Here is a 16059-nt window from a genome sequence, read left to right on the forward strand (position 1 = left end):
GCCACTGATCGTACATGCAAGACCACCCTCATGATCCTTAGGTCACGATAAGTCTAAATATAGTGGTGTGGGGCTAAATATTGAACGAAAAATGGTTGGGGGTTGTAAGGATCCAAGAAAAGAGGTTAATCCAAGTGAAGAGAATATCAAGAGTCATATTAAATGACAATTGTCAATAGATTAATGAATAAGCTATTATAAGTTGTTACAAGTTAGTTGAGATAAGGATGAGAATTAGTTTTTAGCTAAATATCAGCTAAGTAACGAAGAAAGATATAACTACCATTGTAATCATAGCTTGTTCATCAAGAAATCAATATACATTTTCACTTTCTCTATGTTCTCTATCTCTCTTTTTCCATGTCTCTCATTCTCTATTCTTCTACATTTTGTGAACCTTTCAAGAACACATTCATCAATATTAACATGGTATCAGAGCCGGAGAATGAACTGGCGCTTCTGCACATTCATTAAAAGCATTGCTTTCTTTCTCTAATCTTCTGTTTTGCATACTGTTATGATTCTACAAATTGGGATCTTATCTTATCTCCGAGTTTTTCACGATTCTATTATTCTTCGATTGCCTTCTATGTGTTTGATCAAAAGTCTCAGTGAAAGTTTCTTCTCAAAAGTTCAACAATGGTAACTACAAATCAATTAAGAATTGTTTAGTCTCCGATCACAAACCTTATTTCCACGGTTTCTACTTCGGTTATAGTGAAGTTGGATGACTCTAACTATTTTACTTGGAGTTTCCAGATCATGTTGCTACTTGAAAACCATGACATCATGGGGTTTGTTGATGGATGACTCTAACTATTAAACTATCTTACTTGGAGTTTCTAGATTAGCACCCTTGTTTCAACAACACTGTGGCAATCTTATGCTCAGTTCACTTGAGCATACGATTGAGGGGGGATGCAAGGATCCAAGTGAAGAGGTTAATCCAAGTGAAGAGAAGATCAATGGTCAAACTAAATGACACTTGTCAATGAATTAATGAATGAACTATTATAACTTGTTACAAGTTAGTTGAGATAAGGAGGAGAATTAGTTTTTAGCTAAATATCAGCTAAGTAAGGAAGAGAGATATAACTACCATTGTAATCATAGCTTATTCATCAAGAAATCAATATACAGTTTCACTTTCTCTTCTCTTTCTCTTTCTCTCTCTCTCTCTCTCTCTCTCTCTCTCTCTCTCTCTCTCTCTCTCTCTCTCTCGTTCTCTCCATCTCTATTCTTTTGCATTATGTGAACCTCTCAAGGATTCATCAATATTAACAGGGGTGAGTGGTGGTTCTCGATGAGTTAGATAGAGTGAGGGTGAGTTGCAGAGAGAGAGTGTAGAAAGAATGAAAGAGTGAGAAAGACGGATTGTAAGAGAGACGGAGTAGGTTAATCCAACTCAATAATTTCCTTTCTTAGAAATTACTAAAATGCCATCGAAAATTTAATTTCGTAACTTAACTCTTGTAACTCAAATTCTAATTCCGTCTTCGCCTACATAATTGTGAGTATGAAAACAATTTAAGAACTAAGAAAATACGAGAAAATGATATTTAAGCTCGAGGCTCGTTAATTACTTAAGAAACCCAACCAGGAGCATTTTGGTCATTTCACATCATTCGAGAATAAAATAAAATATTTTTAAGGTACAGGTTGCAACATAGTTGTGTCAAATAATATTTTCATGTGAATAATATTATGTTGCCCTTAAATAAGTTAAATAGCAAATCTAAATTTTGCGTTATTTTTTTAGTTTAAAATTTGCATTTGGAATCTTTAAACGTTCATCGTACGTTGGCTAAATTTGTTAAAGAAAAGTTACAAAAATTAGATAAAGGGACTTGAGAATAAGACACAATAATTTTAAGAGAACTTTCAAATTACTCTTGAAAGATGTCATTTGGAAGAGCTTTGTATTGTCTTTCAATTATAGTGTTTTTTTTTATAAATAAATTATATTGATGAGAAAAAAGAGAAAACAAGCTACAAAGAGTAGCTAAAAATACAAACACGCAACAAGAGATGCATCCATAAGAAAAAAAGACAACAAAGCTAACAACGCCGCGTCAAAGCAGCAAAAACAAGCATTAACTATTCATAGTTGTATTCCATTCTCGTAAAGTAGAGTCATTAGCAGTGGAATGAGTGATTTTCAAAGAACTCAACCGAAGTCTAATGGTAGACATAATTGAGTTGAGAACCACCGCAGCAGATTGACATGAGTTCTTGAATATACGGTTGTTCCGCTCCCTCCAAACATAATACACAGCCTTCACGTGATCACATTAGGTGGTTCTGACTCGTAGGTGACTTGCAATACTTCGCACAACCTTCACGTGATCGTAGCACTTGAGAGTATTTATTTACACCCAGCCTGTCGTACAAACCATATTAGGTAGTTCTGACTCATGTGGAGGAATTGGTATATGAGCTATAGGCTTAGCCACATAGGTCATGTTAGGTGACTCCAGCTGACATATCATTTTACATTGATTTATTCCTCCTAGCTTACTTATTTCATTGCTGAGATGCTTGACATGGCATACACTTGATTTTCACTACTCTCAAGCATGATTTCTATATACGTATGTATTATTATTTTCTGGGAAACTATATGCGTTTTACGGTGAGGGGTTATTATTTCTAAAAGGAGAAATGGTTATGAAAGCTTTGTTTTTGCCCACTCAAGTTTTCTGTTTTGCGCCCCTCCAGGTTTTAGCTGCTGAACGTTTGTATCAAAGAGGAATCTTGGCAAATCTCAGTATAAGTGGCTACCTATGAGGGTATGATCTTTACCCACACTACTGTACTTTACTTATGCTCTGACATCGAATGTGAAATGGGTTCATTCCCGCTCACCAGCTAATAGGAGCATATTTATGTTACTTTGTTAGCTTGTTTCTTTGCATTTAGTGAGTTAGTCTCTGTTTATTATAGTCATTTATGCTATTTTCGTGTGTTTGTAGGTCCAATTGGCAAAGATGACAATAAATGGCTAAATGGAGCAATTTGGAGCAGTTTTGGACTTGGATTGGATAATATGCGTGGGGAGCACTTTGGATGGATGTTTTTGGTGTTTAAATAATGCTAGAAATGTGCTACAATCTGGAGGATTTAGAGTGAGGCTTGGGAGACAAGGAATCAGAAATTAAAAGGAAACCTTATCTTTAACAAACATTATCTAATCCTATCATTTCCTTATCCAAACTTACCTTATCTTATCCAGTCTTGTTTTATCTCAATCTTATCTTATCTTATCATATCATAATCCTACCTTACCTTATCTCAAGTTGCAAGGGGGATTCCTTATCACATTCAACCACTTTTAATCTGATTTAAGGAGTCCTAAAACACTGCAAACAACTCAATCTTTTTCCACCACAAAGTAGGCCATGCCCTAGCCCTATAAATACAAGTTATTGTCGCAGGTTTTTGGAAAAGTTTAAAAGAAAAAAATATAAATAGTGATTCAACTTTGCAAGGAAAGAAGGAGAAGAAGAGTTTTGTGCCGTGACCTGCCATCCAAAGCCATTGGAGTGCTGGAGCATTCCTGGGTTCTTTCTATCCTTAGTTTTAGTTTAATGTTTAAATTAGATTGGTTTTGTTTAATTGCAAACATGTGGAACTAATTTAGTATTAGCTAGAGGTGAATTCGAAGCCATGATCATATGTTTTATATGAGTTGATTACATCTAATTATTGTTTCATAAAACATGAATGTGATTTACTTATCTGTTTATTAAGAACTTGTTCTTGTGTGTTGATTAAGGGTGCACACTTAGTTTGCATGCAAGGATTTGATGCTAGAATCTAAGGGAATTTCACCTAATCGTTATGAACTTATATTTACAAGTAGTAAAAGTCACTAGTCATGATTGTGTTAAGTAAATTCCTGGCAGGAGTATCATGTAGTTTATAGTTACGAATGCCTTGTCAATGCTTATGACTTTCACAGAACTTAATGATATTTGATATGTATCTTTATCATGTTGTTCATATAGGGAACTTGATAAGAATAATTTGGTTGCCTCGCTGAGTCCAATTCAATGAAATTAGGAAAATCTGAGTGTTAATTAGTGTTGTTCACAATTAATTTAGGGCATTGTCGTTCATGGTTTATAGGAATAATAACTTGAAATCGATTTGTGTGCATATGTTTCATGTGTGGAGAAGAATCCTCTAACTAGCCTTTCACCCAATTTTCTTCCAAATTCACTTTGTTTTTGCAATTTAGTTGTTTTAGTTTAAAATTCGTAAAACAAAAAACCCCTTAGTTCTTATTTATGTTAGTTTAGCCTAGTTTTCAGCTTTTAAGTCTAATTTGTGTTGATTAGAAACCTTTCTAATCCCCGGCCTAGAACGATCCCTACTTGCTCATATTATAACTGTCTAAAAATGGTTTAATTTGTGTGTTAGTTTTTATCACATCACCAGCGCACTCTTGTATTAAGGCACTTTTATGTTTAAATTTATTCACTTTTTCCACATCATTACACTTTATGGCTTCGTCACCTTCCAGGTGTTGGCTAGCACAGCTCGATTCGGAGTCCTAGTAGACTTTCCGGGTTGGGGTGTGTCACAAAAGCTCTCATCGATGCTACTAGAAATTCAAAAGCTAACTTTGGTAATAGTTGTTGCAACCTGAAAGCTCAAGTTTTACCTTCAGACTCACGCAGTCATCCTCATAACGCATTATTCCACCCAATCCTGAAGCGCGACGATAAAGTCGTAGACATTAGTGGACGCAAAGTTTTCTGACGAACCCCAAGGGCAAACGAACATTAAAAGGACACACTCGGAAGCAAGTTTTGTCCATCACCCCAAAATATTCTACATAGGAGCAACATGTACCGGCAATTGAACATCACCTCCTGCTACATGTCATAAGGGCCCAGCCGATCCTTGCTCCATAATTCAACTCTAGAGTTGCCCAATATCGGTAGTTGAGTATCTCCTACTACGTATAATATGGCCCAGCTCCACGACTCCCTACCGCGCATTTGCGACGCAACAGGGTGACCCAACGAAGCCCCGGAGGTAGCAGAGCACTCCCTAACAGCGCTTGCTCTACCCGATTGAGACTTCTGGCATTTGCATGTCGGCAATGCATCCAACTACAAAGGGTCAGAGGCAAGCGTGGTCCTTGTCACCCAACACGGTTCAATGCTTGAGTAGGTGATCACTCTAGGCTTCAAAGCATCCAACAATGAAGCAGAGTACGAGGCCCTACTAGCAGGCCTCCGAATGGCAAAAGACTTGGCGGTGAAAAAGCTCGTAATTCATTCTGATTCCCAGCTAATCACTAGCCAGACTACTTGAGGCGTTTCAGACTTACGTTCCATGGGCAAACAATGCTAAAACGAATGCACTAGTCGGCCTAGGCTTCGCCCTTAACAACCAACTCAAACGCTATATTCCGATGGAGTATCTAGATAAGCCAAGCATAGAGGCGGAGCCAGCAGCCAAAATGTCACAGGTTAGTACAACTCCAAACTGGCAAAGTTCTGTTATAGACTACTTAGTCAATGGCACATTCCCCACAGAAAGGTTGGAGTTTAGAAAGCTCCAAATAAAGGCAGCACGCTACTACATGTGGAACAACATTCTCGTCTAAAGATCCTACACTAGACCACATCTCCCCAGCCTAAAGCTTCATGAAGACCTAAAGGTTCTAAACTCAATCCACGAAAGCGTTTGTGGAAATCACTCTGGAGGCCGATCCTTAGCACATAAGGATCTTAACGTAGGCTACTACTGGTCTACCATGCACCAAGATGCTAAGGAGTTAGTACAAAAATGCGACCGCTGCCAACACTACAAGCCGGTACCAGCACTGCATGCTAGCAAGCTACACTCGCAAACGAGACATGATGATTGTGGTAACCGACTACTTCACCAAATGGGTAGAAGTAGATCTCATGACGACCACGACTGAGACAGACATAGAGCGCTTCATATGGAGGAACATTATTTACCGATTTGTCATCCGTCAGTCTATTATCACTGACGAAGGCCCGTAATTTGTGGGCAAAGATTTGGCGAAGTCCTTCCAAAAATATGGCATCAAGCAGCACATGTCCATGTTGAGATATCCTCAAGGCAATGGGCAGGCCGAAGCATCCAATAAAACGATCCTCGATCGCCTCAAGAAATCCTTCACCGACAAGAAGGGAAAATGACCAGACGAACTCCTCGGATGTCTATGGGCATATCGCACCACTAAAAGACGAGCAGCTGGTGAGACTCATTTCTCTTTAGCATTTGGTTCGGAAGCAATTATTTCTTCCAACATCATCGTGCCAAGCATCAGCACTTTATTGCCAAGCATTGAGAAGAACAATAAGGAGATGACCATAAGCTTAGATCTGGCAAAGGAGAAGCGCGAGCAGACCATCACCCGTATCGCAGCTTACCAGCAACAACTCATCTCCAGCTACAACAAAAGGGCCAAAATACGGTAGTTCTAACCTGGAGATTTAGTCCTAAGAAAGGCATTCATCACTGCCCGTAGATAAGACTCCAAAAAGATGAATCCCATCTGGGATGGTCTGTACAAGATCAGCAGAGTAGATGGTATTGGTAATTACACCCTCGCCACTATGAACGACAAAGAGATCGAAAAACAGTGGAACGCCTATAACCTGAGGAAGTACCATGTGTAACCTTCCATTATATCAAGATCTGAAGACTCAAGCAGCTCATTGGGCACCACCTCATAAGCCAAGGACTATCCAGTTGTTATGTAGTTTTTACAGTTAAGTTATTCGTTCGTTTCACTCGTTCTTCAATGGGGAATTCAGAAGTAATTTACAACTTGGCTTGACTATATGTCTACAACAACTTATCTCTCCTACACTTCAAAAGAAGATCGCACCCTACCTAAGGACTCATCGCAGGAATTGCACCCCTCAAGGGACCAACTATGCTCTCTAGTGCGAGAGGGTAAACTAATTCCCCGACACCCACATGGGTCTGCACTCCAAAGCGGGAAGATAAACTCTACACTCCGAATATCTAGACGTGGATAAGCATGGCTGCCCTAATATAATTAAATGCACGATGGCTTGTGCCGGGATTCCTAGAAATAGCCACAATGGTCTTTTTCAAGGCTTAACTAATTGAAGGATTTTGGGTCTCATGGCCTAATCTGTGAGGAATAGGGCCCTAGAGACGAAGGGGGCACATTACGCAGTACGCCCTATGGACGGCTACCCTGGAAACATAAAGCTGCTACTGAGTGCACTAAGGTAGCTTATGATTTTTGGAAAACTGCCTACGGCTTACCCTTCGAGCAATAAAACCACACTAGACTTATAAAGATGGATTTGTGAGGGTGTATGGGTGATGTAGGACAATTGTCCCACACAAGTTCCAATAACACCCATATTTTTAAGTCTAGCACTTGCGTGGTAAGCTAGATACATTTTGGCTCAATAACAAGAAGTCCATGTTTACGAGTAACGATGTAAACAAGCTCAATTCAACTCAATGATGAATATTTTATTTCATCTTAATTATTAATATGAAGATAAAATTTCTTAAAACGAAATCTAAAAAAAAATAACTTATTACAATGAATTTTATTTCTATATATAACTTAAGTCCAAAGTTGAGCTCGAAGATCTATACAACCAGAGTGTTATTAACTATAGAGAGAGAAACTATTGTACTCAAAGAGTCAACTACCATGCTTCTCCCGTGAAGAATATGCTGTAAAATTGGGTGAAAACCAAAAATAAAATAAAACAATGGGAGAGAAACAATAAACAAAATAAATTAAAATAATAATGGAAGAGAAAAAAAAAAGTACGAGGATGTGGCGCTGGAAGAGAAAAATAAATTAAAATAAAACAATGGGAGAGAAACATGATTATTTTCTAGATATACGATGAACTACTTCTCTTTTTCACTGCCCAAATCTCTCTACCTCAATAAACTAGTTAAAAAATTAAATAATATTTTTTATTACTATTCTAACAATCTCAACTGTATCAGGCTTCCTTGAGAATACTTTTGTTTACCACAAGTAATGACAATATTCATTATTCTGTTTATTATTGTTAAATAAATTTAAATTTTAAGATCTGAATATACAACAATCTTAAAATTTAAACTGATTTAATAGTGATAAATAAGGTGGTGAGCGTTACCACCAATTGATGGCGGCATGCAAAAATACACCTTCCCTTAGTGGTTACAATGAGTTACCTATGTTTAAGTTTGATTCTTATAACACTACTATTACACTAATTATATTGTTTTACGAAATTTCTACACTATGCATCACTCTCATTGCACTCGAATTCTCTAATTCAATGTAAAAATGTGATTCCTATAATATCGGTATCACAATCAGTTTTTTATCTAATATGAAAGGCCTAAGTGGCAGATTACAATGGTGGTTTGTTCTAGGTTCAAACCATCTCCTTCTCTTTAGACTAGTTTAAAATAAAAAAATCACTTGTATTTAAAAAAGAGTAAAAAATTGTACAAAAGAAAGAGATAAAAGTTTGAACACGGAACGCCGTAAGTTAAAAAAGGAAGACTCTATTTACAACAGCAACCACTGCTTACAAGTAATATCGTATTGTTGACCTGGTTTTGGGTAAAAATTTTACTTGGACAACACATTAATTTTTACTGCTTTGTGTACCAAGATATAGCATGGAATTTTACTGAGAGACAATCATATTAAATTTACTAAATTACCCTCCAAAGGCACATGTGAGTAGAAGAGTAGGGGAGAATTTGCTTTGCAGCTATAGTTTGGTGTAACGATGACCATAATTTTCACAAAAAAAGGATAAACAATTTGGTCAAAAGGAAAGGTGGATAAGAAAATGTAAATTCATAATATAAAGAATGAATATGATTTTTCTCAATGAGTCTACTATATAATATATTGATATCAAAATTGTTAATAGCGTCAAATTTAAGATTTTTCGTTGAAAATAGAGACAAATGCATACTAACAATAAAATTATTAGGTGACAAAGGAAAATATAACTCAAAAAATGATAATCACAAACCTTTTTTCTTACGCAATATAGATGATTAATGATTGGGTAATCCAACAAATTAATATTTTTTTTGGTAAAAACAACAAAGTAACATTTAATGTCTCCATATCATCTTTCTCTAGTTAAGTGAGTTTGGATTTGGAGGGATTTATTAAAAAACTAATATTTTGAGCAGTAAAAATGGAAATAAAAAAAGCAAATTTTAATGAAAATTTTTCGATATTATTAATTTTAGCGAAAGATAATATTTTTATATTAAAAATTAATTTTAATATTATTTACTTTATTTTTTATTTTTTATTTTTAATTAAAACTCAAAATTTTACTTTAAAAAAAAAAAAAATTGGGCGGGGAGTCATTAAAGAAAAGTGGCGGGTTTTCCGGTGCAAAAAGGACTGAAGAAGCCAAAAGCTGGCGCTAAGACACGTGGCGGGGAGGACGATCGTTGGATTAGCATGCGAATTTAACAGTGATCTGATCTCATTCTTTCTTCCGTTTGAAGATGAGATTATGACATCCTAGCCAACCAAGAGAGAGAAAGAAGAGAGAGAGAGAGAGGTTTTATGTTACACAGTCACACACACAGAGAGAGAAACAATAGGCACTGCTCAGAGCTAAAAAGCTCATCACCTGCAAACAAATCAGAGAGCGAGAGAGAGAGAGAGAGAAGAGAGAGAGGAGAGAGACTTAAATTTGTGTGAGTAGAGAGCGCAGAGGAGAGAGAGGGTATGGCGGCGTTGCAGAGAGAGGGAACTTCTGCGGGAGTCATAAATGCTTGGAAATTACAGACAAACAGAGTAGCACAGTGAAGGGGAGGAATTAAAAGCGCGATTAACGCTGCCAAACAGAGTCGTAGCTACTTCTTTCTCACTCTCTCTCTCTCTTCAACTTTTCATTTTTCACTGCAATCTCTTCAAACATTTACAAAAAGATTAAAACTTCAAGGTGAATAGTAAATACCCATTAGAGGAATTGGGTCGGAGTTTGAATTTGATATGGATTTTCTGTCACAATTTGGGTCTGGGTTAAGGAAGAAGCAGCAGCAATGGCTGGTTTTTTCTCATTAGGCAGAGGCGGCAGCGACGACCAACATAACAGCAACAACCCGCCGCCGCCTGATCACCACCACCGCCATCAAATTCCTCCGGAGACGTTGTTCTGGTACAAAAATGAGGACGTGGCAAACCAGCCGTACAAGGGCTTCGAGCTGTGGCAGCAACAGGAGCAGCTCCTTCAGCTCCAAACCCAGCCGTCGCAGCGGCTCTACCAGCCTCATCCCCACCACCATCAAGATCTCTACGCTTCTGCGGCTGCTCTAGGGGTGGGTCCCAGCAGCAGGGGATCGGATGACACTTCATCGTCAAGGTCGGCCGCAGCGGCGTTTACGACGATGAGGTCGTCGTCAGGAGGAGGAAGCGGAGGAGTCGCCAGCTGTCAAGACTGCGGGAACCAAGCGAAGAAAGACTGCATACACATGAGGTGCAGGACTTGCTGCAAGAGCCGAGGGTTCGACTGTCCGACCCATGTCAAGAGCACGTGGGTCCCGGCGTCGAAACGTCGTGAGCGGCAGCAGCAACACCATCACCAACACCAACAGCAAGATCATATGCAACACCACCATCACCAACAACAGCAGCAGTTTCAAGTGATTCGAGGAGAAAATTCGAAAAGACTGAGAGAAAATCCGAGCTCGAAACCCTCTCGTCGTATTCTCACAAACACACACACTTCAGGTATACTATATGTTATATACATACACATTTTTTTCCTGAGACATTTTGATAGTTTGAGATAAAAAAAAGGAGGGTTTGAGTGAAAAAATGAAAGAATGGAACAAGAAGAGAAAAAAGGGGAAGGGTTTTGGAAGGTAGCGTTTGAAAAAGCCCAACAAATAGTGGAGAATATCGATTGCGTGTGAGGAAGAGGTCGAACACTCCATAGTAAAAAAACTCAATTCTTCCAGAAACCCCATCAGAAATCATCGGCTTTCTTTCTTTTCATCTTTTCGTTTCCCAAAAAAAAAAAATACTGTTCTTCAGTAGTCTTGACGTTTATAACATTGACAGGGAAGAAAGAAACTAAGAAAGAAAGACACTGTTTCTCTCTCTCTCTCTCTCTCTCTCTAAAAACTCCGTGTTCATGTATATTTCCGTTTTGCTTGCTTTTGTGTGCCTTTTTCTCTTTTTCTTTTTTCTTTTTGTTAAAAGAAACAAAATCTAAAGAAGATAAACAATTTCTTAATTTAATATTCCAACTTTGGGTCTTTTGTTCTCATGAAAACTACATAGTTTTATGTACTGGGGTTTGGGATTTACAATTGTTTGTGTATGTAGAGTTGGATGTGGTGAATTTCCCGCCGGAAGTGAGCTCGCCGGCGGTATTTCGCTGCGTGAAAGTGAGCGCAATCGACGAGGAGGATCAGTACGCGTACCAGACGGCTGTGAACATCGCAGGCCATTTGTTCAAAGGAATTCTTTACGACCAAGGACCCGAATCCCCTAACTACAATATGAACATGGCAGCTGAAACCTCGTCTGCTGGTGGAGTTAATTTCCAACCGCTCAATCTCGTCGCGGGAGCCACCACCGCCGTTAACACAGCTTCCATTGACGGTGGTGGAGGCCATGAGGGAGTGGCAGTGGCGGGTTCGACGATTGTTATAGATCCTTCTTCTCTATACCCAGCTCCAATTAACACATACATGGGTACGCAATTCTTCCTACCACCAAGATCTTGATGGAACAAAAAGTTACACTCCCCACATTCTTCTTATTCTTCTTGACTACCCACGTACAACGACCAACTATTCCGTAAGTGTGTCCTCTCATCTTTTGATAATATTTTGTAGCAAAAATTGAACCCCCCCCCCCCCCCCCCAAATTTGGACTAGCTGTAGCTAGGAAGCTAGAAAAAGAGAGCAGAAAGAAAATATTGATGCGCGACGAGGAACGTATTTGTTTTGTTGACAGTTTCTAGTGCTTGTTAATTGGTTAATTTAAATGTCATCATCTATTATGACTAATATCTTGTTCAAACTCAAATATGTTTAGTGGCTACATATCTTCTTCATTTTGTTTGAATATTGGAGATCTTAAAGAGTGGTGGTGTTTTGCTAGTGGCTTGCCCTGGACAGGTATTTCTCTTCAACCTAGTGCGTCTAGGGTTAAAACACTTTGCCATCGAGTAATTTAGATGAATTTAGTGTAAACAAAAAGAATGGAGGTGTTTTTATTTATGTATTTATTTTTCCTCTGCTGGGTTGAATCCCATACCTCTTTTTTGGTTGGATCTGAACTTGGGATCTGCTTTTTTCCTGTTTACCTGTATGCCTGCCCGTTTGAATGGATCACGAAAACTTGAAAGTTTTCGTCTTTTGTTGGACAAACTACAAAGACTTTTCCCTTTTTATTTCGGTATGGGCGGTCCAGCCATGCATGAGTGAACCAGCATCCAAGTTCAAAAGGTCAAGCAGCCCTCTCTCCCTCCCTCTCCTCTCTCTTCTCTCTCTCTTCTCTCTCTCTCTCTAGATTTTCATAGAATATTGAAAATTGTTCAATATTTTCTTCATTTGTTCCTAAATCTTGAAATGCATAGATGTGACTTTGATGTTGAAAACTGTAAGCTTTGCTTAATCTTCACCTGCAGTGGTTTAATGCAGCTGCAGGAAATGAAAAATTTAGGAATTGTAACCATAGCAGAAAATTTAAAGACTTTCCTTGGTTAACAAACAATCTGATCTTTGACATGTTCTCTGCAATTATCTATTTCTCACTTCCCTATACAACTCTTTTTTAACCTTTTAATGCTGCCACATAATTTCACAGTTAGGCAATAATATTGATATGTAGTTATCTCTACTAGTTCATAAAATATCAACAGTATGAAGTATAAGCTTTATTCTCCAAATAAATAAATTTACTGTGAAGGAGCTTGTGTCTGTAATGAAACTGGTAGTTAGTTTAATTTACCTCAAGAATGTAGATAAATTTTTAATTGGATTAAGTACCTAAATCTTCCCAACCTTTTTGTGACATTCCGACAACCTTTTAAACATTCCAAACAAATACCCAAGCTATTAAAAGTGTCACATCTGTTAAGAGATAAAAATCTGTTAAATTAATTAGGGTTTACTTTGTCATCAAAATCAATAGAAGGCCAAGGAAACATAGGCTCCACGAATTAACGGTCACCACCACCTCCATCATGACATCATCTCCAAACCCAACACAAAACCACCAACCCACCCTATTGAACTGCCAACATCGAGAAAGAAATCATGGAGGTTGCTGAAATGGTATGGACTGTCATGATGCTGCCACCACCATCTTCATTGCCCACAAAGAAGAGCTGGAAGTTTTACGAGCTCAGAACCGGCGTATGAGAAAATTATGTAAGCCGACGCAAACTCCTTGAAATCTTATCTGAATTCTTAACTCTCCTTTTTGTTAGAAGATTACTCTCCTAATGTAATTTCAGTTTGGGTCCATATTTTTATTCAATTCAAAAACTCGTTTGTAAATTAGGTTCTATATTACATAATCTATATTTGAAATTCAAAGAGGCAACTACTATTAATGTTGACCATAATCTACCAAATTTTGGTAGATTCTAAATATAATAAATGATTGAAAAATTAACAAGGGCTTAACGGATGTGACATTTTTAATCGGTTGAGTACTTGTTTGGAATGTTTAAAAAAGTTGAGACTAATTTGGAATGACATTAAAATGTTTTTTTGGGGGGGGGGGGGTGTTAGGTAGAGACATCAGAATTATTGTAGTTAATTTGGGTTGATAAACTAAATAAAATTGAGATCTTTCAGCGAACGAAGCATTAGAAATGAATTAAACAAGAATTAAGAATTATATTCTAAAGGAGTCATCTAATGTAAATCAATCAATTAATCCCGGTAAAGTCTGCTAAGAGATTTTTGAATGCACGAACACATGTTCAAACTCTAAAGGCTAAACCTAATATAGATAAGGAGTCACCTAAAATTACACTGCAATTCATTTGTAGACGAAGAGAAAAATTATCTTTTGTTTGGTGAAGTATGAGTAACTAATCCTAACGAAGGGCTGTCTTCCATGCCTCGAAATCAGTCTTTTCGTCATTGGCTCCAATTCTTGTCTTCTTCTTGAACATAATTGAGAGATCCCTTACTTAATATAGGTTTAGGCTTGAATATGTGTACCTTGGGGTGTAAAGAATATATAGAAACTTCTGTCTTGAAGAGTACCAAATATTTGCAATTGAGTTGAAGCACTTTGCCTGTGTTCGGTTCTGCATTATAATTTTTTTTTGATTTTTTGATAATTAAGAAATCATAAAAGTTGTAATTGCATAATTCGAATGACGATAGTGTTTGGAGTTTAGGCAGGTTGGTGGCAATTCGCTCTCTCTCTCTCTCTCTCTCTCTGGTTTTGTTGTCATTGCTTCAAGCATGTTAGTTACTCATTTAAGAAGTCCATACATGGAGTTGCCATGGAAATGAGTCTAGATTCGTAACCCAAATTATGTGTATTGTCCTGCTGTTTATAATTAATTTGATAGCTTATAAGCTATATATATAATGAGGACTTCGCAGGAAATATTAAAAGATTTGTAGTGATTCAGTGAAATTTCTAACCTGGGACCTTCATTGAGGTAATGCTTTTCATGTATAGAAAATAATTGCAGTTGAAATTACTTGTAAGTTTTTATAATACAAATGGAATTGGGAGAGGGGGAATTGAACTCAAGACCTCGGATGCAGGAGTGAATGATCTTAAAACAATTCAGCTACATACCTCTTACAAGAAATTTCTGATAGAAAATAAGAAGGCTCCAAACAGTGCTTATTTCCTTTTAGTTGTGTTGATAAAATTCTATAAAGTAGTATACGACTATGACCGAATTGCTTGAAAATTTATTCTTGCTGTGGAGCTTGAAATGTTTGCCATCTGATGAAACTGAATTAGCTTTTGAGTAATCCTGCATGGATATGGATGGATGGATCGTAGCAGTTTAGATTGTGTAGAGCTATTTATTTGGATGAGAAGTTAGCCCTCTGATGAACTGAATCATCTTGTAATCCTAAACATTTTTTACCTTGTTAGAAGTTAGGACAATCTCCACTCTTATTATTGTCCAGATTAAATCTCAATGCATGCGATGAATAAAACAAGACATTTGTATTCTCCGTTTTGGGAAGACTATTTGATATGCGGAAAGATATACATTCTCATAAATGTCTCGTCATTTTCTAGGGGATGGGAAATACAATTTTTATAAATATGTTTAGTAGAGATAAGAAACTAATTGAGAAATTGTTGATCCTATAAATTACAAAGCCTACAAGGTGCACAGACCAAGGTACTAATGAGGTAACTACGTTTTTCTGGTAATGTGAGTATGTTAACTTGCAATCGAGCACGGTTGGGCAAGTAAAATGGACGTGGTAGTGAGGAGTCAAATGCGTTGATGACTTCTGCACTTGGGTAACTATTAGGAATGGGCAACGGTTATGGCGGGTGAGTAACCGCGATTATTTACTCATAACCGTTTATGCTCATACCCTCATAACCGTTTATCCGTTGGGTAATTGCCTAAATGATTATATTCATACCCATAACCGTTTATAAACGATTAATTATACTCATAACCGCATACCCATTTAACCGTAACCATTTAATACATGTTTACCTATTTATCTTTTTTAACCCGTTTATCTTTTTTTTTTTTTACCATTACCCTTTTTTCACCCGTCAACATGTTTTTTAATAACTTGAAAATTAAAAAAAATTGTAATAATTTTCTTTTTTTTGACAATTAAACACCGTTATAGGTACATTCATCATAGATTTTCATATTTTAATTTTTTAAGTCCTTATACCATTCCAATAATTGAAATAATAGTTTACAGACGATATTTTTTACTGTTATCAATGAAGGTAAATATAATATTTGCCAAGTATTATTGGGTTACAAAAATTGTTTAGAAGATATTTATGTCAAAGCATTTCTGTTAATTTCACGGTTACCCGCAAGGAAT

General features: G+C 37.2%; 1 protein-coding gene across 1 annotated transcript; it reads left to right on the forward strand.

Annotated features, from left to right (window-relative positions):
* The first annotated feature begins 9530 nt into the window (after positions 1–9530).
* Positions 9531–12122, forward strand: LOC126601251 (protein SHORT INTERNODES-like). The gene is made up of 2 exons (XM_050267936.1): positions 9531–10759; positions 11360–12122. Exons 1-2 carry the CDS (start codon positions 10072–10074, stop codon positions 11761–11763), a joined length of 1092 nt encoding a protein of 363 aa, XP_050123893.1. The 5' UTR covers positions 9531–10071; the 3' UTR covers positions 11764–12122.
* The last annotated feature ends 3937 nt before the right edge of the window (positions 12123–16059 follow it).

Source organism: Malus sylvestris, chromosome 15 (genome assembly GCF_916048215.2).
Source record: "Malus sylvestris chromosome 15, drMalSylv7.2, whole genome shotgun sequence".
Taxonomy (NCBI): Eukaryota; Viridiplantae; Streptophyta; class Magnoliopsida; order Rosales; family Rosaceae; genus Malus; species Malus sylvestris.

What these genes read in the sequence shown, in the direction of transcription:
- LOC126601251 (XM_050267936.1), top strand. Translation starts at nt 10,072, where the DNA reads ATGGCTGGTTTTTTCTCATTAGGCAGAGGCGGCAGCGACGACCAACAT. An exon ending in CACAAACACACACACTTCAG is followed by an intron (nt 10,760 to 11,359) that starts GTATACTATATG and finishes TTGTGTATGTAG; the next exon opens with AGTTGGATGTGGTGAATTTC.